Source organism: Megalobrama amblycephala, linkage group LG7, assembly GCF_018812025.1.
Source record: "Megalobrama amblycephala isolate DHTTF-2021 linkage group LG7, ASM1881202v1, whole genome shotgun sequence".
NCBI lineage: Eukaryota > Metazoa > Chordata > Actinopteri > Cypriniformes > Xenocyprididae > Megalobrama > Megalobrama amblycephala.
Window position 1 is genome coordinate 8,573,027 of NC_063050.1, and position 25,908 is coordinate 8,598,934.

The 25,908-nt window shown below is 37.2% G+C and overlaps 5 protein-coding genes across 8 annotated transcripts in view; all 5 read right to left on the minus strand.

Moving 5' to 3' along the window:
• LOC125271259 (CMRF35-like molecule 3) overlaps nucleotides 1-15,458 on the minus strand; it is a 34,666-nt gene extending 19,208 nt beyond the window's left edge. The window contains exons 1-8 of one of the 4 annotated variants that reach the window (XM_048195320.1): nucleotides 5,579-5,945; nucleotides 4,959-5,022; nucleotides 4,524-4,838; nucleotides 4,107-4,193; nucleotides 3,715-3,786; nucleotides 2,943-3,047; nucleotides 2,807-2,841; nucleotides 1,507-2,695 (exon numbers count right to left, since the gene is read on the minus strand). In XM_048195320.1, the coding sequence (XP_048051277.1) occupies nucleotides 2,345-2,695; nucleotides 2,807-2,841; nucleotides 2,943-3,047; nucleotides 3,715-3,786; nucleotides 4,107-4,193; nucleotides 4,524-4,838; nucleotides 4,959-5,001 (1,008 nt within the window). In that variant the 5' untranslated portion in view covers nucleotides 5,002-5,022; nucleotides 5,579-5,945 and the 3' untranslated portion in view covers nucleotides 1,507-2,344. Of the gene's footprint in view, nucleotides 1-1,506; nucleotides 2,696-2,806; nucleotides 2,842-2,942; nucleotides 3,048-3,714; nucleotides 3,787-4,106; nucleotides 4,194-4,523; nucleotides 4,839-4,958; nucleotides 5,509-5,578; nucleotides 5,946-15,167 lie in introns of those variants that run through there. The other 3 variants (XM_048195321.1, XM_048195319.1, XM_048195325.1) reach the window with 3 other exon arrangements.
• Nucleotides 1-25,908, minus strand: part of LOC125271224 (B-cell receptor CD22-like) — a 1,156,500-nt gene that overhangs the window by 613,545 nt on the left and 517,047 nt on the right. The gene's annotated exons all lie outside the window — the stretch shown is intronic.
• LOC125271198 (hemicentin-1-like) overlaps nucleotides 1-25,908 on the minus strand; it is a 987,774-nt gene that overhangs the window by 593,848 nt on the left and 368,018 nt on the right. The gene's annotated exons all lie outside the window — the stretch shown is intronic.
• Nucleotides 7,673-11,268, minus strand: LOC125271263 (CMRF35-like molecule 1). Its single transcript, XM_048195331.1, has 7 exons — nucleotides 10,923-11,268; nucleotides 10,500-10,805; nucleotides 10,311-10,394; nucleotides 8,963-9,019; nucleotides 8,475-8,579; nucleotides 8,352-8,386; nucleotides 7,673-8,246 (listed from the first exon to the last, which is right to left on the minus strand). Exons 1-7 carry the CDS (start codon nucleotides 10,960-10,962, stop codon nucleotides 7,920-7,922), a joined length of 954 nt encoding a protein of 317 aa, XP_048051288.1. The 5' UTR covers nucleotides 10,963-11,268; the 3' UTR covers nucleotides 7,673-7,919.
• LOC125271267 (CMRF35-like molecule 5) lies at nucleotides 18,309-22,555 on the minus strand. The gene is made up of 6 exons (XM_048195338.1): nucleotides 22,416-22,555; nucleotides 21,956-22,279; nucleotides 21,284-21,391; nucleotides 21,076-21,171; nucleotides 19,227-19,279; nucleotides 18,309-19,102 (listed from the first exon to the last, which is right to left on the minus strand). Exons 1-6 carry the CDS (start codon nucleotides 22,456-22,458, stop codon nucleotides 18,818-18,820), a joined length of 909 nt encoding a protein of 302 aa, XP_048051295.1. The 5' UTR covers nucleotides 22,459-22,555; the 3' UTR covers nucleotides 18,309-18,817.

The following is a 25,908-nucleotide window of genomic DNA, read 5'->3' on the forward strand; positions in this document are numbered from 1 at the left end:
ATATTAAATATATTAATTATATAATATATATAATATATAATATAATTATATTAAATAGCCTAACGTAATTTGAACTTGCCATACCTTGACTTTTTGTGAATTGACGCCACTTAGGGACGGTCCATCATTTTTCCCCCTCCCAAATTAAGCCAGTTGAAAAACATGGGATGATGCAAATTATTCTGGCCCACCCACACTTTTAGAGGCCCACCCACAATCCACTTTCTGCCTCCGCCACTGGCACGAAATACCCATTTAACAAACAACAAAATAAAGTGCCAAGAAAAAATGCACACATCTGAGTTAACTTTACCAAAAATAATTATAATAAAAATATAAAAAATAAAAAGCTTAAGTGAAATAAAATAAAAGCAAAAATAGTAATAATAATAAAAAGATAGAGGTAGCCTAAATAAATGAAATTGAGTAATTACTATATAAAAGAGTAAAAAAAACTAAACAGGTAACCTAATAAGTGGTCAATGTTAAGTCAACGCTATGCAACTATAAAAATATTGTGTTGCTTATTAATCATAGAGTCAACAAAGAACAAAATCGACACTACTTTACGTCCGAGAAGAAGTGTTTCTTTCCATCAATCAACGCGAACGAGGAGCGGAACGAAGCCTTCTTACCAGCGTCCCTTGCTGCTTTAACTTGAGGCCAGAGTTTCTCCCTCGCTGCCCTGTCTTCTGGAGATAGGGGTTCTGTCAGACGAAGACCGTTGTCTTCCAAATACTTGCATTTTCTTGCAGCCCGCCAGATGCCATCTCGCACCCGGCGGAAGGAGAACAAGACAATGATGGCTCTTGCCTTTCCGTCATCCCTTGCTGGACCCAGTTGATGAGCTATATCCACACCGTCATTTAAGCTGTCACGAACCTCAGGTGCCATTTTTCCAAAAATGTCAATTACCACCCTCCTGACATCCTCATTTTTACGTTTCTTTATCTGCCGTTACTGCCTGTAATGACACGTTAAAATGGCGTCTTTCATATTTTCATGTGTGAGCTCGCGATGCCATATTGTGGACAGATTAAGTACTGCAACAACTTTAATAATGTAACCTGGATTGCCTATGTGAATGTTATTGATTTAGCTGTATATCTAATACTTATTGTTATTCTTTAATATTTTCAGACCACTCACTGTTACCACTTCCTGTTACTGCTTGAAATGAATCATCAGTAAACCTCAAACTCTGGTTCAACTGTGTCTTACGTGTTCTTGCCGACACACCAGTGCGGATACAAATCCACACTTGGGTAAAGTTGGTTTTATATTCACACATTCGGACGTCTGATGAATTCAGACTTTCCAATAAATGTGCAATAAATTAATGTTTGCGAATTTTAAGCAGCGACATGATATTGACAATCAACTTACAACATTTTTCACAGTCGATCAAAATAGACAAGTATTGTTTTAATGGCATATTTACTTGCGAATGTCCACTGAATGTCCAATGTAGTGTGATTAACAAGACTATTGAATACGGATGTCCGAATGTGCGAATATAAAACCAACTTTACCCAAGTCAAATCCACCTCCTCCAGCACAAATACAGTCCTTACCCAAATCTTCACAATACTTATGAAGGTATTTATGGATTAAATCAACTGAGCACCTTTGACAGTGGAGTCAAGTTGACGGTGACTAATCACTGATGATGTAATTCATAAAATCACGCTTTGCAATTTTCAACTAGAGGCTAAAGTGTGTGATCAAACTCTGATGCTTGCTTGAGAAGCCTGAACCTCGAGCAGAGACTCAACCTCAGTCTGCCTTGTGCACATCTGTGGCAGATATCATAGCAGAGCGGTTACAAAAAATAACAGCTTTTTTTGGCATTTATTTGCGTCTTCATTCCATAGGACACTGGGGATTTGTGGAAGCTGCTGTCTGTATTTACATGTTTTACAATGCAGCGGCTCATTTGTTTAGGATGACACTTAACTTACCTGTACAATAAACTGTTTCAAATGTGCATTTAATATTTGAAAGCTCAAGTATTACAGCAAAAGTAAATCTATAGGATTTGACTGAAATTTATACAAAAAGTGTAGCTCCATAACTCCATGACAGAATCACTTCATACAGATGCTACAGGAGAGGAGACTTAAAAATACTTGATTTGCTTTAACTGTAAATAAGGTGCACTAACAACAAAAAATATTAAAATTATATTCATTTATTTTTTGCTGTTAGCCGCTTGTTAAAGCATAATAATAATAATAATAATAATAATAATAATAAAAAACTTTATTAATACATTATACACTTTATAAATTGTTTTGTACACAAAAGTATGTCAAACTATTGAATCATTAAACCCATGTAGATTTTACTTATGTTTAATTGTTGAATATATCACACCCTCATTCTTTAAAATGATTTGTGGATGTGTTGAGATGTTTTGTGGATGTGTTGCTGTCACGTAGATCGGTTCTGTCCTGCTGTCCTGTGTTGGGTCAGGTGACTTTATATTGGCATAATAATCACAGTCTGAATCTGTCACCTGATTGGTCAAGTGGGTGTGACTGGGGTTTGAATCAGACCGCTGTTTAGTTACTGTGGCATAAACAGCAGAGACTTCTGCATGGAGGTTGTCGAGGTGTGATGCAGGCGTCTGATTGGATGAATATGTAACCGCGGTGACGTCACTGTTGGGAATCTCTTCATACATGCGGTCAGTCTGAAAAACAATCTATAATTTACTAGTTTATATAGATAATACTGTCTGTTCGTTAATAAACAATAATTTCACATGTATTTCTGATCTGCAGGTAAAGATTTGAACACCCACCTCTGCATTGTGCTGCACATTTTGCTGAACTAAAGCTGAATGAAAACAGAGAAACACTAAGTCTATTCATACACTAAAACAGGACTTTAATAATAATAACATTAATTGCAAAAAAAAAAAAAAAAAAAAACATTACCTGTCCCACATTTCCTTTTCCTCTTTTTCATGATGAGGATTGTTCCAGAACACAGAGTCAGAACCAGCAGAACCGAACCCAGACCGCCAGCAACAGAAGCCAGGTCTGAACACAACAAACACAATATTAAACAGTACTGATTCTGATTATACTGTTAAATTAACTATAATCTTATCATTGATATATCATTTTTATTATTGTAATTTTGCCTCATTGTTTGATGTATTTAGCTTGGCAATGATGTAACTGCTATATAAGTATTTTATTTATAATCCAATGAATATCCGATTTGACTATAACATGCTGCTTTGTGACCACCTGAAGAGTTCTCTGACAACAACAGAACCATCGCTGATATTGCCTTGATAATATATATCTTTTATTTTTATGACAAAGTCTGCCTCCAGAACATTGGAGCAAGAACAAACCAGTCTCCATGTCTGACCTTAAGTATTTTAAAATCATTATATGTCAGATTTGACCTAACTAACCTGAAAATAATAAAAATAAGGTGAAGGTGTAAAATTATGCACTGAAACACAGTAATGATAAAGTATTGTATTATTGTAATAATATAGTGTAACTGAAGTGAAACTGCACTGGTAAACCTCAACTCTTCAGAAGGAAACACTTCTGTCTATGGTTGATGCCAAGCCAAATTAACCTCATGAATATGTGCCTCCACACATCAAACTAATTTCCTCGCAAATGAGTGATCATGTGATCAAAGAGGGAACTGTTGCATCATGGGTAGTGTAGTTTGTGTGCTTACTAGTGGTTGGCTGATGGAGTTCAACTGTAGTATTTCCTGTTCTTGCTCTTTCACTTACTGTCCGATGAGTCACTGACAAAGAGAAACACCAGTGACGTGTGAACGAGCCGCTCACGCGATACAAACATGAACAGATAAACAAAGCTCTACATTTACATTTTAATGTTCAGTTTAAAGACACTTCCTTATCCAAAGCAACTTGCAAATGTTTAATAACAGGGAAAATCCCACCGGAGCAAATTTCTGTGGTATAAACCTTCAGTCTTCAACACCTTTAACACACATTTCATCTCAAAGGAATCATCTAACATATATAAATACATTAAAATACATTTAGATGTTCAATATTCAATAAATCAGAGTCATATAGAGCGACAGACTGATGAACTGACCTGATTGTGGATTCAGTTCTGTTGTGCTGAAAGACGACTGTGTCGTTAAAAAAGGGCTGATGGTTGAAACTTCAGTGGTCTTGATATCTGAAGGGTCACAGGAAAGATCAACTTAAAACACGGACATTGGATTTAACTTAAAAATACTGAATTCAGTTTGATTACATTTAATCTCTGATTTTATCTTTTTTTTGTTAGATTTATTTATTTTTGTGTTGTGCTCATTAAATTAAAGTCGCTGTAACACACTACCACTGGCGGATTATTGCTGTATTTCATATTCAACAAACTCTAGTCTAAACAGACATCAGCTCAACAGAACAACATCAGTGAACTTACAAGATTAATGACTTGGTCAATCACTCTTGACCTGTTGCCATGCAGTTATTTCTGCTATTAACAAAATTAATCACTTACCCTCTTTAACAAGCAACATAATCTCTGAATAGACATCAACAGCATAATTCCTCTCAACAGCACACCAGTATTTGCCTTCATCCTCTGTTCTCAGATCAGTGATGGTGACGGTGAAAACTCTGTTCGTCGTGTCGTCAGTCAGAGAGAATCTCTCGTCTTTAGCTGGAGATCCTGATTTAATGATGATTTTATTTGACAATAAACAATCCCCTCTACAAAAATACTTTGAATTTGATTCATATCTAGGTTCATATGAGCATCTGATATCAACTCTCTCTCCTCTGTGTCCTTTAACTGGAGCTCCTACAACAACAGCTGAAACACAAATATCATTATATAGAGCTGTTATGTGTGAACAGGAGACATAACTTATAAATATTATTCATATGGGACTGATGATCATGTGAGAAAAAAGAGAGAAATAAACAAACTCACCTGTACAGATGCTGGAAAAGAGCAGCAGAACAACATCCCACATGATGAACTTTGACGAGTTTCACTAAAATAAAAGACCAAATTCAGTGTGACAAACGTTACTGTCGTTCTCTTCTGACTGAAAAACTTGCTGCATCAGAAACTGAAATGAACATTTCCTTCCCTTTTCTATCTCTCTAACCACATCAGCTCTACATGACATCTGTAATGGTTTACCAATTCACCAAACTTTATTAAACATAACTTTATTAAGCAGTGTTTGCAGAGAGAGATGGATGAAGGAATGATCCATTTCTTCAGAAGGGGAAGGAGTACGTGTGACATTTACACAGTATATAAAATGTGTTTTACACAACACTCCAGTCAAGTTGCTTACTGAACATTATAACTGCAATATATGGCATATATTTGATTAGAAAGAGATTATTTTGTGTTCAATCTTCTGGAAGCAAGTACATACTCTGGCTATGTCTATAATCACATACTCTCTTGAGCAGGAACTTATTTTGTGTAAGTAATTACTTTACAGAAATGTATGTTCAGTATAGAATGAATGTGTGTAGCATGAATCTAATCTGGATATACTATATTCGCCATGATGTCATTATCATGTGACCTACCAGTGTCGCTTCACCTCCATTCACAAATCCTCTCCCGTGGCCTCATGGGATAGTAAAGTGTCCATGAGATAGGGGCATATTTTGACATATAAAGAAAAACAAATGGTACACTTAATAGCCATCATACTCTGAGAATAAGTGAGGAGTTTCAGCACAGCGCCACCAAGTGTTTCTGAATAATGGAACATTGATATTTTTGCCTATAACTTCTAAAGGGTATGACTAAAGATCATAAGATTGATCTCTTGACATTCAGTGTGACACATTGAGTCGAATGATACCCATCTTTCCCATATCGGCCATTCAGAATTTTGTAGTAATACAGGTGCTGGTCATATAATTAGAAAATCATCAAAAAGTTGATTTATTTCACTAATTCCATTCAAAAAGTGAAACTTGTATATTATTTTCATTCATTACACACCGACTGATATATTTCAAATGTTTATTTCTTTTCATTTTGATGATTATAACTGACAACTAAGGAAAATCCCAAATTCAGTATCTCAGAAAATTAGAATATTGTGAAAAGGTTCAATATTGAAGACACCTGGTGCCACACTCTAATCAGCTAATTAACTCAAAACACCTGCAAAGGCCTTTAAATGGTCTCTCAGTCTAGTTCTGTAGGCTACACAATCATGGGGAAAACTGCTGACTTGACAGTTGTCCAAAAGATGACCATTGACACCTTGCACAAGGAGGGCAAGACACAAAAGGTCATTGCAAAAGAGGCTGGCTGTTCACAGGGCTCTGTGTCCAAACACATTAATAGAGAGGCGAAGGGAAGGAAAAGATGTGGTAGAAAAAAGTGTACAAGCAATAGGGATAACCGCACCATGGAGAGGATTGTGAAACAAAACCCATTCAAAAATGTGGGGGAGATTCACAAAGAGTGGACTGCAGCTGGAGTCAGTGCTTCAAGAACCACTACGCACAGACGTATGCAAGACATGGGTTTCAGTTGTCGCATTCCTTGAACACTCTTGAACAACAGACAGCGTCAGAAGCGTCTAAAGACAAAAAGGACTGGACTGCTTCTGAGTGGTCCAAAGTTATGTTCTCTGATGAAAGTAAATTTTGCATTTCCTTTGTAAATCAACAGACAGCGTCAGAAGCGTCTAAAGACAAAAAGGACTGGACTGCTTTTGAGTGGTCCAAAGTTATGTTCTCTGATGAAAGTAAATTTTGCATTTCCTTTGTAAATCAGGGTCCCAGAGTCTGGAGGAAGAGAGGAGAGGCACACAATCCACGTTGCTTGAGGTCCAGTGTAAAGTTTCCACAGTCAGTGATGGTTTGGGGTGCCATGTCATCTGCTGGTGTTGGTCCACTGTGTTTTCTGAGGTCCAAGGTCAACGCAGCCGTATACCAGGAAGTTTTAGAGCACTTCATGCTTCCTGCTGCTGACCAAAAATCTATGGGGTATTGTGAAGAGGAAGATGTGATATGCCAGACCCAACAATGCAGAAGAGCTGAAGGCCACTATCAGAGCAACCTGGGCTCTCATAACACCTGAGCAGTGCCACAGACTGATCGACTTCATGCCACGCCGCATTGCTGCAGTAATTCAGGCAAAAGGATCCCCAACTAAGTATTGAGTGCTGTACATGCTCATACTTTTCATGTTCATACTTTTCAGTTGGCCAAGATTTCTAAAAATCCTTTCTTTGTATTGGTCTTAAGTAATATTCTAATTTTCTGAGATACTGAATTTGGGATTTTCCTTAGTTGTCACTTATAATCATCAAAATTAAAAGAAATAAACATTTGAAATATATCAGTCTGTGTGAAATGAATGAATATAATATACAAGTTTCACTTTTTGAATGGAATTAATGACATAAATCAACTTTTTGATGATATTCTAATTATATGACCAGCACCTGTATGCTGCATTTTATGTCCTAACACAATAGCATATCATTACAAAACTTGATCTGTGTCATTAGCAGCCTATCCTGAAGGAGCTGTGTAGTGTTTTATGCAATATCTTGCCTAGGTCACTGAATTTTGCACTCAGACTTCATATTTCAAATCATGGTCATGCTCTCATTCTCCTTTGACTCTTTTGGCCCCATAATCACTGCTTGCAGCTATATTTCACTTTTTTATTGGCTTTATTGAACTGTGGATATGGTGTATTAATTACAAAGAATATTACATTTCATGTTATTTTTACATTTTATCTACATAACTTTTAGTTGTTAGTATCTTTTCTGGTTAGTAATGTTATTCACTTACAGATAACAGTAAAGAAAAGTGTTTAAAAAAATCAGTTCAGTAATGAAATGTAGATTAACAGATTTTATTTTTATCATTCACAATGTCTGTGTATAGTGTTTTATTCATCATTGATCAGTGAATATATCGGACCCTCGTTTGTTGAGATTTTTTGTGGATGTGTTGCTGTCACATAGATCAGTTCTGTCCTGCTGTCCTGTATTGGGTCAGGTGACTTTATAGTGGCATAATAATCACAGTCTGTATCTGTCACCTGATTGGTCGAGTGGGTGTGACTGGGGTTTAAATCGGGTTGCTGATTGGTTACTGTGACGTAAACAGCAGAGAGTTCTGGGCGGTTGTTAAGGTGTGATGCAGGCGTCTGATTGGATGAGTATGTTACCGCGGTGACGTCACTGTTTGGAATCTCTTCATACATGCGGTCAGTCTGAAAAACAATCAATAATTTACCAGTTTATATAGATAATACTCTCTACTGATCGATAAACAATCAAATTTCTGAACTTCTACAGGTGAAAATTTGAACACCCACCTCTGTATTGTGCTGCACATTTTGCTGAACTAAACCTGAATGAAAACAGAGAAACACTAAGTCAATTCATACACTAAAACAGGACTTTAATAATAATAATACTAGTCACAAACGAAGCATTACCTGTCCCACATTTCCTTTTCCTCTTTTTCAGGATGAGGAATGTTCCAGAACACAGAGTCAGAACCAGCAGAACTGAACCCAGACCGCCAGCAACAGAAGCCAGGTCTGAACACATCGATAAACACATAATATTTACATAAAACAACACTCTGCTGATTATACTGTTAAATGAACAGTAACAATCACATAGCTGAAATAATTCATTCTGATTATTGTACTATTAAGAATAATGTAATATTTTGTTGTTATAGTGTAACGGAAGTGAAACTGCAATGGTAAACCTCGACTCTTCAGAAGAAAACACTTCTCTTTATGGTTGATGTCAAACTGAAATAACCAAATCGAAACTGATTTGTGCATCATTTTATGTTTACACAGGTGCTAAAATGTGTCTCCACAAATGTTCAAAACAATTCCCTATGATAAAAGTGTGATCATATGATCAAAGAGAGGGCAGTTGCATTATGGGTAGTGTAATTTGTGCTTACCAGTGTTTTGCTGATGTTCAAATGTAGCATTTCCTATTGTTGTCCTTGTCTCACTTTCTGTTTGAGTCATTGACAAAGAGAAAAACACCAGTGGCGTGTGAATGAGCCGCTCATGAAATGAACAAGCAAATAACATTGTTTGCCCCATATTATTGCTTCATATAAATTATGAAGTTTTCTGTTAACACTGATTACTGTCATGTGATAATTACAATATATTAGTGATATATACAATATATTTAGAAAATACTTTTTTAAACCCATGTAAATTAATGCCGCACTCACGTCACAATGATTTTTTACTTTTCTCAGAAACTGCAGAACAAAGAAAGTGCTAAAGAAAACACTGGCTGTAAAATGATGTCAAATGCTCGGTTGTTCTACATCTGAATAAAGTGCAGAGGAGCATCTTAGAGCCTGTTTACACCTGGTATTAAGATGCATTTTGGCTGATAGACAAGTAGACGATGTTCAATTTCAACCACTTCTGTCCTGATTTCTATGAGTGCAGAGTCTATGGGCGGGTAAATGTATAAGCTTTTCATATCTTTCAATCTATTAGATGAAATAAGCTCATGCAACTTATGTATGAATGAGACCGGAGATGACAGAAAAAACATACGGAGAGCAGCAGCTTTTATTTCTGCCAGCGAACGCTGTGAGCGTGTGTTAGAGATCAGGGATAGTGAGAGAACATTGCGCTTGGTACATTTTTTCATCTTAAAACCAAACTTGGGTCTTCAGCTGACAAAGTTTAAATCCCGTCTGGCTAGCTCTCTTCCCATAATGTTTACGTGTGAGGTCAGTAAGTGGAGAGTTTTGGCTGTTCAACCATATTCGACCACATGAGCATCTACACCATGAACACAACCCGGTCGAATGTGTTTTTAACTACCTCTGGAAGTGGTTGAAACTGGACAAGCTCAAAACTTTCCAGTTGTCAGAACAACGAAAAATACCAGGTGTAAACAGTTAATCTCTGACAATCAAAGCCACTGCCATTTAGTTTATTTTTTACATGATGTCAAATGAGAGAAGTTGGAGATTTGATGAAATAGAGACATTCCAAGCTGATGCAAGTTGAGGAAGACACAAACTGTGCAGTGGGAACTATCTGAAAACTCGTAATTACAGGAATTTCATCATGACCATGAATGCAGCATTAGATTTGTGTATAGAAGCTTTGATGTCTCTGTATTCAATATAATCAGACTAACTACTAATGTTATGATTTAAGTTATGACTTATGCATGCAAACACAGTAACTTCACTTTAACAATATTTTCACCTAAATGCATGCGTGTAGATGGCTGAGGTTGAAGCTAGTGTTTTATATGAGTACAGGTACCTGTGCTGGTGTGTTCAGTGCTGGTGTTTGTAAATGGACGAATGGTGGATGTTGAGATCTGGACAGGTTTTGGCTTCTGTGGCGCTAAGAAACAAGGTCACGTCATTCAAATGACACATACATATTAATAAGAGCATGACACATAAACATGATGAAGCAGATTGTTGTTTAATAATGAACATCAGGCACCTTTATTCACATTTAGCTGGATTATTTTATATTCTCCCCATCCAGCGATACAGCCGTACAGTCCAGCATCTTCCATCTTCAGGTCACTGATGGTCACTGTAAATGATCTCTTACGATCATCCTGCAGTGAGAATCTGTCCTTAGACTTTCTTCTATCAGATCGTAGTACAATGTCATTCTCTCTGTAAAGTCCTTTGTAGAAGTATTTGGTAGACCTCTCATATCCTCCTGGATAAGGGCACTTAATAATCACTGATTCTCCCTCCGTTCCTCTCACTGTAATGTCCACAGACAGTGACCTGATCACTGCACACACACACACACACACACACACACACACACACTGCTTTACTCATGTACACTGATAAAATAAGCCATAATAACAGACAATAAACACTTGTATTAGAGATCTTGAGCTCTTACCCGTCAGCAGAAACACACAAACTGTCAGTGGAAACTTCATTTCTTCATGAGTTCAGTTCAGAAAATCAGTTCAAAACTCTCAGTTTTGTTCGCTGCTCATCTCACGTGTTGAGAGTCAAACTCTACTGTTCACTGACTGTTTGTCTGTTTCCATGTGGGGTTAGGTGTGAAAACGCCTCTCAGTTTTGACCAGGAAACTATCTGTGAACTAACAAGCCACAACCCATTTCCTGTCCTCTCTGTTTCCGTTCAGTGTTTGATATGTTTGAGTACTTTCTGTTCCTTTTATACTACAAAATGACATTTTGTAATATTTTAGACCATGTTAATTACATCATCCACACAAAAACATTGTAATGGCTGGACCAATCAGACACACAAATTAATCATTATATATAATGAACAATCCAGCAAACTCACACTCCCAACAAACTATATGTTAGACCATTGCCTGGCAGGCCTTGACCACAGAATACTGTTTTCACTCTCTCTTACTCCATCAAATGAACCCTGTGAGAACAGATGTATTGTGGGAAATGAAGTTTATGTGTTTAGCTGTTTCTGTGGCTGTAGTTTCACTTCCTGTTTGGGAAATGTGTGTACACTACAGCAACATATCATGTTACACTGAAGCAAAAGGCTTTCGAGTGTTATGTTGAATAAGCTATGAATTATTATTAGAGTCTCCAAAAATATGTGCCAATTTTAAGTTACTTGTAAGGATTTATCAGAATGTACAACTGTTTTTGAATGGTCATGAATGGAGAAAGATGCTCTTTGGCAGCGGATTATTGCAGTTACATCATCAACCAGCAGGAGTGAACGGAAGAAACTAATCAGAAAAACCTTGAATCGAACATCCAAAAAGGAAATGCTATACATACATTAAAAACCACACACATACAAAATAATAAACTAAAATATATGCTTCATAACAGAATCAAGTCTTAAAAACTGCCAGACAAAACAAGATCAATTCTCATGTTCAGTAAAACAATGAAAATTATAAAGATGATGATGTTTTTTCTTGGTTCTTAATATGCTTATGAATGTAATATACACTTAAGAGCCAAAACATTATGAGCAGTCACAGGTGAAGGAATATCACTGATCATTTCCTTACAAGGCCAACGTAACATAGTTCGTATATACGGGAAGAAGGAGGCGGGAACCGGCGAACATTCAACATAACTTTAATATAAAATAAACAAAACGAAAAACGACCCTCGTGGACGTCTGCCGGCCACACAAACATAATAAAACGTAAAATAAAGTCCAGGCCTGGTCCTCTCTCGTCCTTCACTGTCGTCGCTCCTCCTTTTATGCTCCCGGAGCTCCTCCGTGAGAGACTCAAGGCTGGTGCGCCTCCCAGATGAAGCTCATTAACTCTCGCGCCACCGGCCTCGCGCCGTTCCCTCACGGCTCTCGCCCGCCCTGCTCGTCACAGCCACATAGTAACGTCTGGGTAGATTAGATGGTAATCAAACAATCAGTTTTCATAATCAGTGTGTTGGACGCAGGAGAAATGGGCAGAAGTAAAGATCTGAGGAACCTTGACATGGACTTTGATCCACGGTGGCTCCAACTTGCTACCTACAGGAGTTGAAGGATCTGCTGCTAATGTCTTGTTGTCAGAAACCACAGCACTCCTTCAGGGGTCTAGTAGAGTCCATGCCTCAGTGGGTCAGTGCTGTTTTGGAAACACACGGAGGAGCAACATATTAGGCAGGTGATCATCTCTGGCTCATTGGTGTATATTACAATATATTATATTATTTGAAGTGAACTCAGTTGTGTTGAGCAGTTGATGAAGCAGTACAGTAATCACTCTTTATGGTACAGTACATTACCTAATAATGGTAATGTTTACATCAGTTAGAAAGCAAAAGATTCAGAAGATACACTTGAGCATAAACTTGAACTGATATTTTTCCACACTGACCTCTGATGGACAACATATGAAATTGAACCAAAGCAATGTAATTACACTTCCATGCATCTTTATTGCACCACTAAGTGATGCAGAGTCTAACATTAACCTGCTGAAGAGTTTATAATGACTGAAATAACAAACAAAGTGCATGTATTTTCTAGTTGCAACATTTAATTTGAAGATATTTGATGATATTACAGTTGTGTTGTCTTTAATGTCACAGCTCAGGAAAGCCATTAGTGAAGGTTTGAGACTGCTGTTTTCTTGTGATGTCATCAGCTAATCAGTAGCATCATGGTGACTTTGTCCTGATTAGCCACTCCCTAATTAGTGAATATCTCACTTTACAATACCTTTACTAATTTTACAAGAGGGAAAAAAAAAGCAACATACATGTGCAACAAATGTTTAATGCCGGGTTCAGACTACATGACATCTGCCTGATTTTGGCACAATACATTTGACATACTGTGTTTTGGTGTTTCATAAGTGACCAAGGGCCTTAGGGGCAGAAGAATCAATATTTTTATCTTGTGTAGTGTGTCACAGTGGACGACAACTGATGCCATGTCTGAGACACTTCACAACCTCCATATAATATAATGAAGAACATAAAATAATGAAGAAAGAGGACGGATTAATATAATATAATATAATATAATATAATATAATATAATATAATATAATGAACTTGTGTGTGTTTTGGAGTTTGTGGAGTGCTTGAATCTCATATGACATAATAGTTTAAGAAACACATCTAAAAACAACAGTTGTAATTGTGTCTCTGTCCTCTGGATTGCAGTGAGGTCCAGCATCTTTGATCTAGTCACAGGACACAAGAGTTTGTCAATAGAGAAAATTCCTCAATGTTAATCTATTTATAGTTTTAACACATCATTGACATGAGCTGATAGAGATTCAATGTCAAAGTAGTAGATCACTGCAATTAGTCGTATTTCAGTATCATTACGGTGTTAAAACCAAGAAATAAAAGTGTTTTTAGAGAAAATTTACATGTAATTCATGCACATTTTTGAGTGAAACTGTACAAGAATCATAATTTTCTGCTGACTCACCAGTTCATAAAACACTGGATTAAACTCTTCGATGGATGACAGCAGACCTGACAAAAGATATCAGCATTAGTCTTTCTTATATACTTCTTCAAAAAATTATAATTATCTTTCAATTTAATTCAGTTCTCATGCATGCTAAACCAAACTGCATGTAAAATATTACCTTTAGACTTCTTTTTCTTTCGCACAGCCACTATAATCAATGGAACTGATATCAGGAGTAAAACTAAAGCCCCTGCAGTGACAATAATCACTAAAAAACACAAGAGGAAAGTCAGAGGAATCAGAATAATGTTTGGTTCACATAATGACTGCTGCATTAAAAAAAAAAAAAAAGACAGATATAAGGCTTATTAAAAGTTATGTTGACATGACGACCATCTGTCAGACCTTTCACTTCCTGTTCTGACAGGATGTGAGATGTGGTGAGATGTTCACCTGTGTCAGGTGAGAAAGGAAGGGTTTCAGAAAGAGATGAACTAACCAGTTGAGGAGATCAGATGGTCTGTGATTCTGCTGGACGGATTCATTTCCGATGTACTTGCAACTAAAAATGAGCTGATTGTTGAAACCTCAGTGGTTATTTCTGAAGGTTAAAAGGAAAGAGCAACCTGAATTTGGTTATTACATTTATACACTTGCACACTCATCTGAAAACTGCATGAAAGAATTAAGCGGTAGATTGACCTCTATATAGTAACATGAAGCTGCTGACCCATTTCCATATTCATTTCTACTATAGATAAATTGTCACTTACAATCACTTACTCTGTTTAACCAGCAACAAAATCTCTGAATAGACATCAGGTAAAGGCAAACTTCTCTCCACAGCACACCAGTATAGTCCTTCATCCTCTGTTCTCAGATCAGTGATGGTGACGGTGAAAACTCTGTTCGTCGTGTCGTCAGTCAGAGAGAATCTCTTGTCTTGAGCTGGAGATCCTGATTCAACCATGATGATTCCATTTATAAATTTACACTTGCCTTTACAAAAATATTTTGAATGTGTTTCATATCCAGATTCATATGGGCATCTGATCTCAACTCTCTCTCCTCTGTGTCCTATAAATGTCTCCGAAGCTCCTACAACAACAGCTGAAACACAAATATCAGCAAGAGACATCAGCAGGCCAGAATAATAACTTACAAATATCATTCATATGAGTCTGATGATCATGTGATAATCAAGAGATCATGTCAAACTGTGTGTAAAAGAGCTCAGAGTCTCAAACTCACCTGTACAGATGCTGGAAAAGAGCAGCAGAACGTCCCACATGATCAACTTTGACAAGAGTTTCTCTAAAATAAAACACCAAATTCTGTGTGACAAACGCTAAGTTGTTTTCTTCTGTACTGAGTGAACGACAGTTGCATCAGCAACCTAAATGCAATCTCCTTCCCCTTTCTGTATCTTTAACCATCAGCTCTACAGGACATCTTAAAAGAGCACATCTGTGATGTTTTACTTGTGGCAGTTACAGGTCAGTCATGGGACAGCATTCAACAGCAAATTCTCTACAGTCACCTCAAATGTGTACATATTTAAAAATCCATGCATTAGTTTTTCCACAATTCATAAATTAATGTGATATTTTTACATCTCTTTTCGTCTAAAACTCATTCAAGACACTGTAGTCGCTCTTTAAATACAGTACCCAAGAATGGAAAATGCTAACACCAGTTATAGAAATCCTATTCCTTTCTGCCAGAAGTGAAAAATTGAGAGAGCAAAATGCTTCAGCAACTGATTCCTTTCCACACTGACCTCTGATGGACAACACATGAAACTGAACCAAAGCAATGTATTACACTTCCATACATCTTTATTAAATCACAGAGGCTACAGAAACAAGACAATGACAAAGTGACATAGTAACATTAACCCGCTTAAGACTTCATAATGACAGATATGACAGACTATGTGTATGTATGAAAGATGAACTAACCTAGATTTTGTTGTTTTAATTAATTTACATGTGTAGTTGTTTAAAAAAAAAAAAAAAAAAAAAAAAAAAAAATCTTGGTATAAATACAAAGTTCTGTCATGAGACTCAAAATCAAGGGTGTCCAACCCTGTTCCTGGAGATCTACCTTCCTGCAGAGATCAGCTCCAGCCCTGCTCAACACAAAGTCTGTAATTACCAAGTGCTCCTGATGATCTTAGTTGATTCAGGTGTGTTTTATCAGGGTTGGAGCTAAACTTTGCAGGTAGGCAGATCTCCAGGAACAGGGTTGGGTACCCCTGCTCTAGATCAAGGGTCTCCAAACTCGGTCCTGGAGGGCCACTGTCCTGCAGAGTTTAGCTCCAACCAGCTCCAACACACCTGTCTGAAAGTTTCTTGTATGCCTAGTGAGACCTTGATTACCTTCAGGTGTGTTTATCTGGGGTCAGAGCTAAACTTTGCATGACAGCGGCCCTCCAGGACTGAGCTTGGAGACTTCCTCTAGATGGCGCAGACTTCAACAGTAATTCAACAGTAAATTCTCTACAGTCACCTCAAATATGTACATATTTAAAAATCCATGCATTAGTTTTTCCACAATTTATAAATGAATGTGATATTTTTACACCTCTTTTGGTCTAACACTCATTCATGACACTGGAGTTTCTCTTTAAGTACAGTAGTTATAGAAATCCTATTCCTTTCTGCCAGAAGTGAAAAATTTAGAGAGCAAAATGCTTCAGGAACTGATTCCTTTCCACACTGACCTCTGATGGACAACACGTAAAACTGAACCAAAGCAGTGTATTACACTTCCATACATCTTTATTAAATCACAGAGGCTACAGAAACAAGACAATGACAAAGTGACATAGTAACATTAACCCGCTTAAGACTTCATAATGACAGATATGACAGACTATGTGTATGTATGAAAGATGAACTAACCTAGATTTTGTTGTTTTAATTCATTTACATGTGTAGTTTAAAAAAAAAAAAAAGAAAGAAAGAAAAAGAAAAAGCTTGGTATAAATACAAAGTTCTGTCATGAAACTCAAGATCAAGGGTGTCCAACCCTGTTCCTGGAGATCTACCTTCCTGCAGAGATCAGCTCCAGCCCTGCTCAACACAAAGTCTGTAATTATCAAGTGCTCCTGATGATCTTAGTTGATTCAGGTGTGTTTTATCAGGGTTGGAGCTAAACTTTGCAGGTAGGCAGATCTCCAGGAACAGGGTTGGGTACCCCTGCTCTAGATCAAGGGTCTCCAAACTCGGTCCTGGAGGGCCACTGTCCTGCAGAGTTTAGCTCCAACCAGCTCCAACACACCTGCCTGAAAGTTTCTTGTATGCCTAGTTAGACCTTGATTACCTTCAGGTGTGTTTATCTGGGGTCAGAGCTAAACTTTGCAGCGGCCCTCCAGGACTGAGCTTGGAGACTTCCTCTAGATGGCACAGACTAATAGGTCCTTGACTCACTTTGCTTACAATCACATCATTCTCTATAGGGTACAGCTGATTGGTTCCTGCTGTTAGCCAATAATTTCACACAATCAACATTCAAACACTTGGTAGCATTTGCTTTAGCAGTGCAGCGTGCTTTCAGAAACCCTCCACCTCCCCCAGCTCCACCTGTATAGATCTGCTACAGGTAATTCATGTACACTACATTGTACAGCAGCAGCATGTCATGTGTGTATTGGCAGTAGTCCTGTACTTGCTCAGCAGCAGCAGATCTATTCCACCAAGACCAAACATATCAACATGGTCATACACATTACCATGCCAAACGCTCTGAGAGGTGTCGTAACAGAAAATGTATAATGCATACAGCATCTCCACACATCTGACAACTCAATTAAAAGTCACTAATTTGTCAAATCTAACCCTGTTCTTGCCGAATGGTCATGGTTTGGCTGGTTAGCAAGAACTCATTAGCCCACCACCTGGCAGCAAAGTATCGTTCTCCATTGACAGCCATTCAAAATGTGCTTCCTGCACAAATACATACTTTTTTTTTTTTTCATTTGCAACATTTACATTGAAGATTTTTCATAATGTTACAGTAGATGTAATAAAGTTACTCTCTTTAATGTCACAGCTTAGGAAAGCCATTATAGTCTAAAAAATGCTGGGTTGTTTCTACCCAAATTTGGGTAAAGTATGGACAAACCCAACCATTGCATTAAAAAAATCGTTTTAAAATGTAACACAATGGTTAGGTTTGTCCATATTTTACCCAAATTTGGGTTGAAACAACTGCATTTTTAGAGTGTAGTAAAGGTTTGAGACCCTTTGTTTCTTGTGATGTCAACAGTCATTCGCCAATCATTATGTTATTGTCCCGATTAACCACTGGCTAATTAGTGAACATCGCTCTTTATAGTACGTTTACTATCAATAACTGCTTGAGTTTACGACAAAGAAAAGAAAAAAATATATTTACACCCATTTATATTTATCAGACCTAGAAGATTAAGACTGTTGTACCATTTTTCAAATTATATGCAGTATTCATAAGCAACAAAAGCTGGGTTTAGACTACACAATATCAGACACAATCCCCGTAAATGACACTGGGCGTCGGGAAGCAAGAATCGTTTTACCCCATATAGTGTGTCACAGTGACACTCTTACTCAAGTAACTATAAAATTATTACTTTTACTTCAGTAAATATTTCTATAAGTACTTATACTTTTACTTGAGTACAGTTTTTAAAGTACTCTACCCACCGCTGGATGTCAGTTGCTAGCTCTGCCTTCTTGATATCACTCATGTTAAAGACAGCAAGCAATGATTTGCAGGGAAGCAATGTATGGTCTTACATGTTTCTTGTTCATGACAAGAATTTAGGCATCAAAATTGCATAATCTGACACAGTGACTATCACAACGGACAGAAATATTGTGAAGTGTCAACCCAGTGTAAAGCAAAATAAATTGTGTTCAGTCAGTAATTTGATCAATATTGTGATAGATCGACTCTTCTTGAGCAGAATCAGCTGTGAGACACTGGTAAATGTGACTCTGTCTACTGGCGTTGAGTTCTGTGTAGATCTGATCAGGATTCTGACTGTTTGACACTGCAGAATTAACATTTGTGTAGTCGAGGTCTGTGTCGGCTGGTTCTGGGTTCACAGATCTGTGAAACTCGTTTTCTAAAGAAATGTTATCATTTTGAGCTGTGTGTGAGTTCGGCAGGACAGTCGGGTTCCCTTCATTGTAGTCATTCTGTAAATTGGAAGAAGAAAATGATTGCGTCATCATCATTGAGCAAGAAAGTGTACCTTGACTATTACATGAGAAGAACTACAGTTCATGAAGGAAATGTCCAACAAAGATGATCTTGACTCACCTCTTCTCCTCTAAATGTGTGATGAAGTGCTTCAGTGGAGGAAGACACCAGGCCTGTCAGAAGATGAATGTTATGTAAGTTTCAATTCAGTCCTTCATGTTAGCTTGAATCTGGATTTTGAGTCAGTGTCTCAATTGTTTTGTTTTGAAAGAAAGTAATTTTTTATTCCATTTTTTTTCTTAGGGCCAGATTTACTAAACATTGTAAATGAGTGTTTCAGTGCTATAATCCAATAAAAGTGTCGATGGGAGTGTAAAGTTCTGTGGGTGATTTACTGACAATGTGCATATTAACCCTTAAATGCATACCTCGGGTCTTTAGTGACCTGGGACATCATTCATTACCCTCCTCCTCGTTCATTTTTTAAAGTTAGACATCAACCTTCTTGGTATTCCTCAATCAATTCATTATAAAGAATATAATAAGAAAAAAAAATCATAAACTGATAAAAGAATGCCTATATTTGTATTCATTTTTTGTAAAATTAGTATAGGGTCGCAAACGACCCGAGGTGTGTATGAGTGTACGTATATTTTTTTCTGCACAAAAATAATTGAATCTTAGATGACGGAATAAGTGCAATTCAACTTTATTCCACAAGGTGGCACTATCTGATACACAATGCTGAAGTGACGACTCATTTAGACAGAAAACGAAATAATAAGAAAAACATGAAATGGCTCAGCGATTTACTGCAGAGCAAGTACTGAACGCAATCAAATATGACTGTAACTGTCACTGGATGGATCTGGTGAAGCTGTTAGTGATCGAAATATTGATTTTGAAGATGTTGAAAATTATATAGTTTTGAGAATACGTTTGAGATCGCGAATGGGCTCATATTCGTGACCTCAAACATAAAACTAGCCTATTATTTGCTGAATTTACTGGGAAATGAGCTCTGACGAGGACAGTGATGATGGCATAAAACATCTGCTCAAACGGAGCCCTTTCAAGCTCCAAAAGGTAACAAAATATGCTTTATTTTATTCTTCTGTAATTGTTATTGTAATATCAGAGGAGTTTTATATTATTGCAACAGGTAGAGATCCTTCCGTGTTAGATATAGATCCGGGGCGATAAAGACCCAAATATGTAAGAATGATTGGCGAAACAGTCATGCATTTAAGGGCACAGATGCAGATGGATAATTTCCATAATGACCAACATTATCTACCAAGAATGGCACAAATTATTATTATTTATTTTTTTTTTGGTGCAAATACCAGTAAATTGACTAGCACAAACCTTAGTAAATGGTGTTGCGTTATTCATTTAAATACTCTCCTCCTATAAATTTTGCACCTGAAAGGGAAACTTATACAAATGCATACGCAATAAGCAGTATTTTTTTTTTACTGTGTGTCTTTAGTAAATTCTGACGGTAGTTTTTTTTAACACCAATAAAGGTTTTGTGCTATCGCAAGGTGTTATTTTTGATGCCGAGTTACAGTTTGATAAGCATATAAACTGAAGTTAGAGGTGGCTTTTTTCAACTAAGGGCTATTGCAAAATAAAAACCTTTTCTGTCTTTGTTATGCATGCATTTATTACGTCTAGACCGGACTACTTTCAGGTGTTGTATTATCATGTCCCTCATGCCTCATTATCACGTTTGCAGTTGGCATCCCCACCTTGGCTCCAAGTCAAATTCAGAATTCAGCGCAAGATTTTATTGTTTGTTTGTAAGGGTTTGAATGGCTTGGCACCAAGTTATATTACTTCACTTCCTCAGAAAAACACATGTTCTAGACAGTTAAGATCAGTACATATAGTAAAGCACTTCGGCCAACATGTGTTGTTATTAAGTGTTCTATAGAAATAAATAAGATTGATTGAAAAGTATTACCACAAGTCAACTTCTTCTTTCGTACGGCCACAATAGGCAATACAGCACCTATCAGGAGAAAAACCAAAACTCCTGCGATGATGATACCAAATGAACCTGAAAACACAAAAAGACAAAATAAACTACTTAACTGGTTCACAGGATTAACTGAATGATGTTTACATGAGTGAGAGAAAAAGCAGCGAGTGAGGTGTGTGGAGACGTTTACCTGTGTCAGGAGAAGAAGTTTGGGGTAAAGGGGTTTGAGGAGTCAGTGGAGCTGATGTGCTTGTAGAAAAAAATGGGCTGATAGTCGAAACCTCAGTCATCTTCTTATCTAAAGGGGTGACAATAAGGATGGACGAGAGTTCAGTTATTATACTAATACATTAGCACACTTAATTTGAATTAAATCTGATACAATAACCATGCATACAATGAGCAGCTCTGACAAGTTAAAGCTGTAACTGATGTTCGCAGCACAAAATCTGTCCCAAAGGATAAAAATTATGGTTAGGAACGAGCATTCTTCTCACTTTAAATCAGACACACACATATGAAGTAGAGCAAGACTATACTTATTTGAATGAATTACTCGTTTACTTGGAAGAACTATTGATAGGGAAAGAGGGAGAAATGTGTGTGTATGAATTACCTGCATCTGTGTTGTGTCTCTAACACTATTGTCAGTTTAATTACTTCAAAAAACAGCAACAACCTCATTGCTAAGAAACATAATTTAGCTATTAAATAGTGAAGCAAATTTATTAATTAAAAAAGTTGCAAGTTTCTGTGCTCCTGAATGGTTCTGTGCGCACAGCTGGACCTCTAATATCCGTTGGTGATTTCCAAGTACATTTCTCCGATAGATAAATTAGTAGAAGTCGCATGAATCACTTACCCAGTTTAACCAGCAACAAAATCTCTGAATAGACATCACGAGCAAAAGCCCTCTTCACAGCACACCAGTATTGGCCTTCATCTGCTGTTCTCAGATCAGTGATGGTGACGGTGAAAACTCTGTTCTTCTTGTCGTCAGTCAGAGAGAATCTCTCGTCTTTAGCTGGAGATCCTGATTCAACCATGATGTTTTTAAATCCAAAGCTACACTCGCCTTTACAAAAATACTTTGAATTTGATTCATATCCAGATTTATATGAGCATCTGATCTCAACTCTCTCTCCTCTGTGTCCTGTAACTGTATCTGGAGCTCCTACAACAACAGCTGAAACACAAATATCATTAGTCGGGATTAGCATATTTACAATATTAAGAAATACTGACTGCTGGTTGCGGAATACAAGACCAGCTGAAAATGAGAGAATTCATAAAACAGTCACACAAACAAATCTTGAACTCACCGATATGAATGCAGGACCAGAGAAGAAGAATAAGGTTCCACATGGTTAAGATTTACGGCACTTTTTGACTAAATAAAATCCTTAAACACTGACAAACGTCTCTTTCTTCCGTGCTGACACACAGTATGGTGCAACTTCTCTGGTGCTTAACTTCTCCTTTCCCTTTAAACTCCACATCAATTTTCACATCCTAAAATAGCTTGACATTAACTGCATTTCAAAACAATATAACCACAGCTCTAACTCAATGTTTCAGTGTGTTTTTTATGTGTCCTCAGAGAGTATGTAGATACTTCACTCATACCCGAAAATGTGTTAATGTCAGTGCATTAGATAAAATAGCAAATTCTGCAGGATCTGTAGATCTTAACTAATTTCACTAATTTAATCACTTACATATTTCTTAAATGCCACTTGATATTTTGTTAACTGTTAACTATAAAGATTATCAAGTATAAGCAAGTTGTGTAATCACTTGTGTAATGGATACAGTTAAGTTCTAAGAAAAACAACCCCATATTTTCATCTAAAAGCACTGGTGAACCATTTTAAGCACTAATATAACCCTAACATAAGCACAGAGATAATTACAGTAACTCAAGGGCATGATGAATCATAAATCAAAGAAGAATTTAATATTTACTTTTCAGGTGCATTGTACACTTAAATCTCTCCAAACGGGAAAATAATCCCATTTGAGTCTAAGTTAGACTATGTTTGACTTATTTATAGTCTCTGCACTTCAACTGGAAAACAAGAATGTATTTTAGCACCAAATTGACTAACCACACATTTAAATATCCTTAGTTCACCCAAAAATCGTTAATCTTCAGAACACAAATTAAGATATTTAGTTGAAATCCGATGGCTCCGTGAGGCCTCCATAGGGAGCAATGGACACTTCCTCTCTCAAGATCCATAAAGGTACTAAAAACATATTTAAATCGGTTCATGTGAGTACAGTGGTTCAATATTAATATTATAAAGCGACGATATTTTTGCATCCATCCATCATAAAAGTAATTCACACAGCTCCAGGGGTTAATTAAGGCCTTCTGAAGTGAAGTGATGCATTTTTTGTAAGAAAAATATCCATATTTAAAACTTTATAAACTAAAATCCGCTTCCGGCAAACGGCCTGAATGCAAGTCATTACAGCGAAAGCAGAGACACTTGGGTAAAGTTGGTTTTATAGTCGCACATTCGGACTTCTGATAAATTCAGACTTTTCAATAAATGTGCAATAAATTAATATTTGCGAATTTTAAGCAGCGACATGATATTGACAACAAACGATTGTCAACTTACAACATTTTTCAGAGTCGATCAAAATAGGCAAGTATTGTTTTAATGGCATATTTACTTGTGAATGTCCACTGAATGTCCAATGTAGTGTGATTAACAAGGCTATTGAATACGGATGTCCGAATGTGCGAATATAAAACCAACTTACCCAAGTAGCATAACCTCACACGTAGAAGTAGCGCAAGTTTGGATGCCTCTCACGGCTCAAACAAATAGGGCTGGGCAACAAGCTCCTCTTCTCTTATATTGAAATTCTCTGACATTTCTTGACTTATAATTCGTGACCGGTGTTTTGTTTTGCTCTCTCCTCTGCAAAGTTTACTCTTCCACCACAACTTGACTTTTTGGCGGAAGCTGTTTATTATAATTTAAACATGGATATTTTTCTTACAAAAACCCATCGCTCAGCTTCAGAAGGCCCCTAGAGCCACGTGGATTACTTTTATGATGGATGGATGCACTTTTTTGGATTTCAAAATCTCAAACCTCACTCACTACCATTATATAGCTTGGAAGAGCCAGTATATTTTTTAATGTAACACCGATTGCGTTCATCTGAAAGAAGATGATGGATGGATGGCAATTACCTGTTGCATCTCTAGTTCTTGTTCTTGCAGGTGGTCTGGATGCACTTACAGGTGTTGATGTAAAGACTGTGGATAATGAAAATATTGCTAAAAAATAAGTGGATGTCCTAAAATAAACTTGAAATATGCTGATTTAACAGCAAACTGGTGTTGCTGATCATGTTCCCTGTTGTTGTTCATATTTCCACACACTGAAGAGGTAAAACGCTCAACTACAGTAATCTGAACCAACTTCTAGTGACGTCTTACACAGCATGAAAGGTAAATGACCTTTGCAGTAACAATAACTTCAATTCCTCCTTGCACGTTTTGTATGTCTCCCTCATCTATCACACCTGATTCAACTCACCTCATTAGTAGAGACTGCAAGACCTGAAATGGGTGTCGTACAAAATGTGCAGCGCTGGTGGCATGCCATGATGCAGCAATAAACTCATCCTCACAAGAATCTCTGCAGAAATATTTGATGTTTCCACTGGCCAGAAAATGAGAACACCGAAATGTGGCGTTCCCTCCCACTGGAGCAGTTACATGATTCAAAGACACCACTGGAAATGAACACATGATGTGACATCACATGATCAACTGATTCAATATTGTGAGTCATGAATATAATCGTAAAAGATTAGTAAAAGATTAGTGAATGTTGACTCACCTGTAAATATGCAGGACAGGACACCTAAAAAGCTCCACATGCTGAAAAAAGTACCATATACTTTACACGTTCATAAAAGCTAAAAACAGTGAAATCTATAGTATAGTTCGCCTTCCTTCTTTGTGGTACGATAAAAGTATTTACTTCTGCTTTTGTCTCTCCATCCTCGAGACATCTGCAGTGAGGCAGACGTGACGTAACAAGATCTTTACTCACACACTTCCGTGCTGATCTCAGCACTGCTAAATAATGTCCACGCTTTACAGTTTTCAACTATTACACATTCAAGTTTATTTATTCAAGACTACAGTTCAGTGATTTTTCTTTATACAGTACCGGTCAAAAGTTTGGACACATTACTATTTTTTAATGTTTTTTTTAAAGAAGTCTCTTATTGTCATGGACCTTTGTTTGTTTTCATTAGTCACATGTGTAACCTGTTCTCATTTAGCGCCACTAACAATCATCACAGCTGTTCGCCATCAACTTTTAGTCGCCATCTCTGGTCCAGTTTAGGTTTATTTATTTGCTCTTGGCTGACATGTGGCATTGCTGTGGCCTGCTTGTGGCCCAGATCTGGCAAACAGAAGCGGACCATACAAGTGCCATAATTCATTGCAGCATGTGGGCCAGATCATCATGCCACATGTGCCAGATGTGGGTCAGATCTGGGCCGACACAATATTGCTATGTGGGTAATTATAAGAAGTGCCCTTTTTTCCACTTGAGAGTCCCTGTAAACCACATATATGTGTGTGTGTATTTCATAACCTCACCACCAGGTTCTCCCAGGAACAGGTCTGTGGTTTGTTCTTGAGGATCCCCTGCACAGAAAACAAAAGCGAAAAGACTTTTAGTTCATATAGAGTCTATTGAAACCTCAGCTGGAATTCATTCACCACATACGTGTGTGAATTCAGTTCTCACACTGACTCATTATGAGACG

Bases quoted from the DNA above. Each gene is read 5' to 3' on its own strand.
- LOC125271263 (XM_048195331.1), bottom strand. From the start codon at position 10,962: ATGAAGTTTCCACTGACAGTTTGTGTGTTTCTGCTGACGG. The intron at 10,806-10,922 runs GTAAGAGCTCAA...GTGTGTGTGCAG, and splicing joins TTGTGTGTTTCTGCTGACGG to TGATCAGGTCACTGTCTGTG. The intron at 8,580-8,962 runs GTAAGCACAAAT...CGATGTGTTCAG, and splicing joins TGAACATCAGCAAAACACTG to ACCTGGCTTCTGTTGCTGGC.
- LOC125271267 (XM_048195338.1), bottom strand. From the start codon at position 22,458: ATGTGGAACCTTATTCTTCTTCTCTGGTCCTGCATTCATATCG. The intron at 21,392-21,955 runs GTAAGTGATTCA...TCACCCCTTTAG, and splicing joins TTTGTTGCTGGTTAAACTGG to ATAAGAAGATGACTGAGGTT. The intron at 19,103-19,226 runs GTGAGTCAAGAT...TCCAATTTACAG, and splicing joins ACACATTTAGAGGAGAAGAG to AATGACTACAATGAAGGGAA.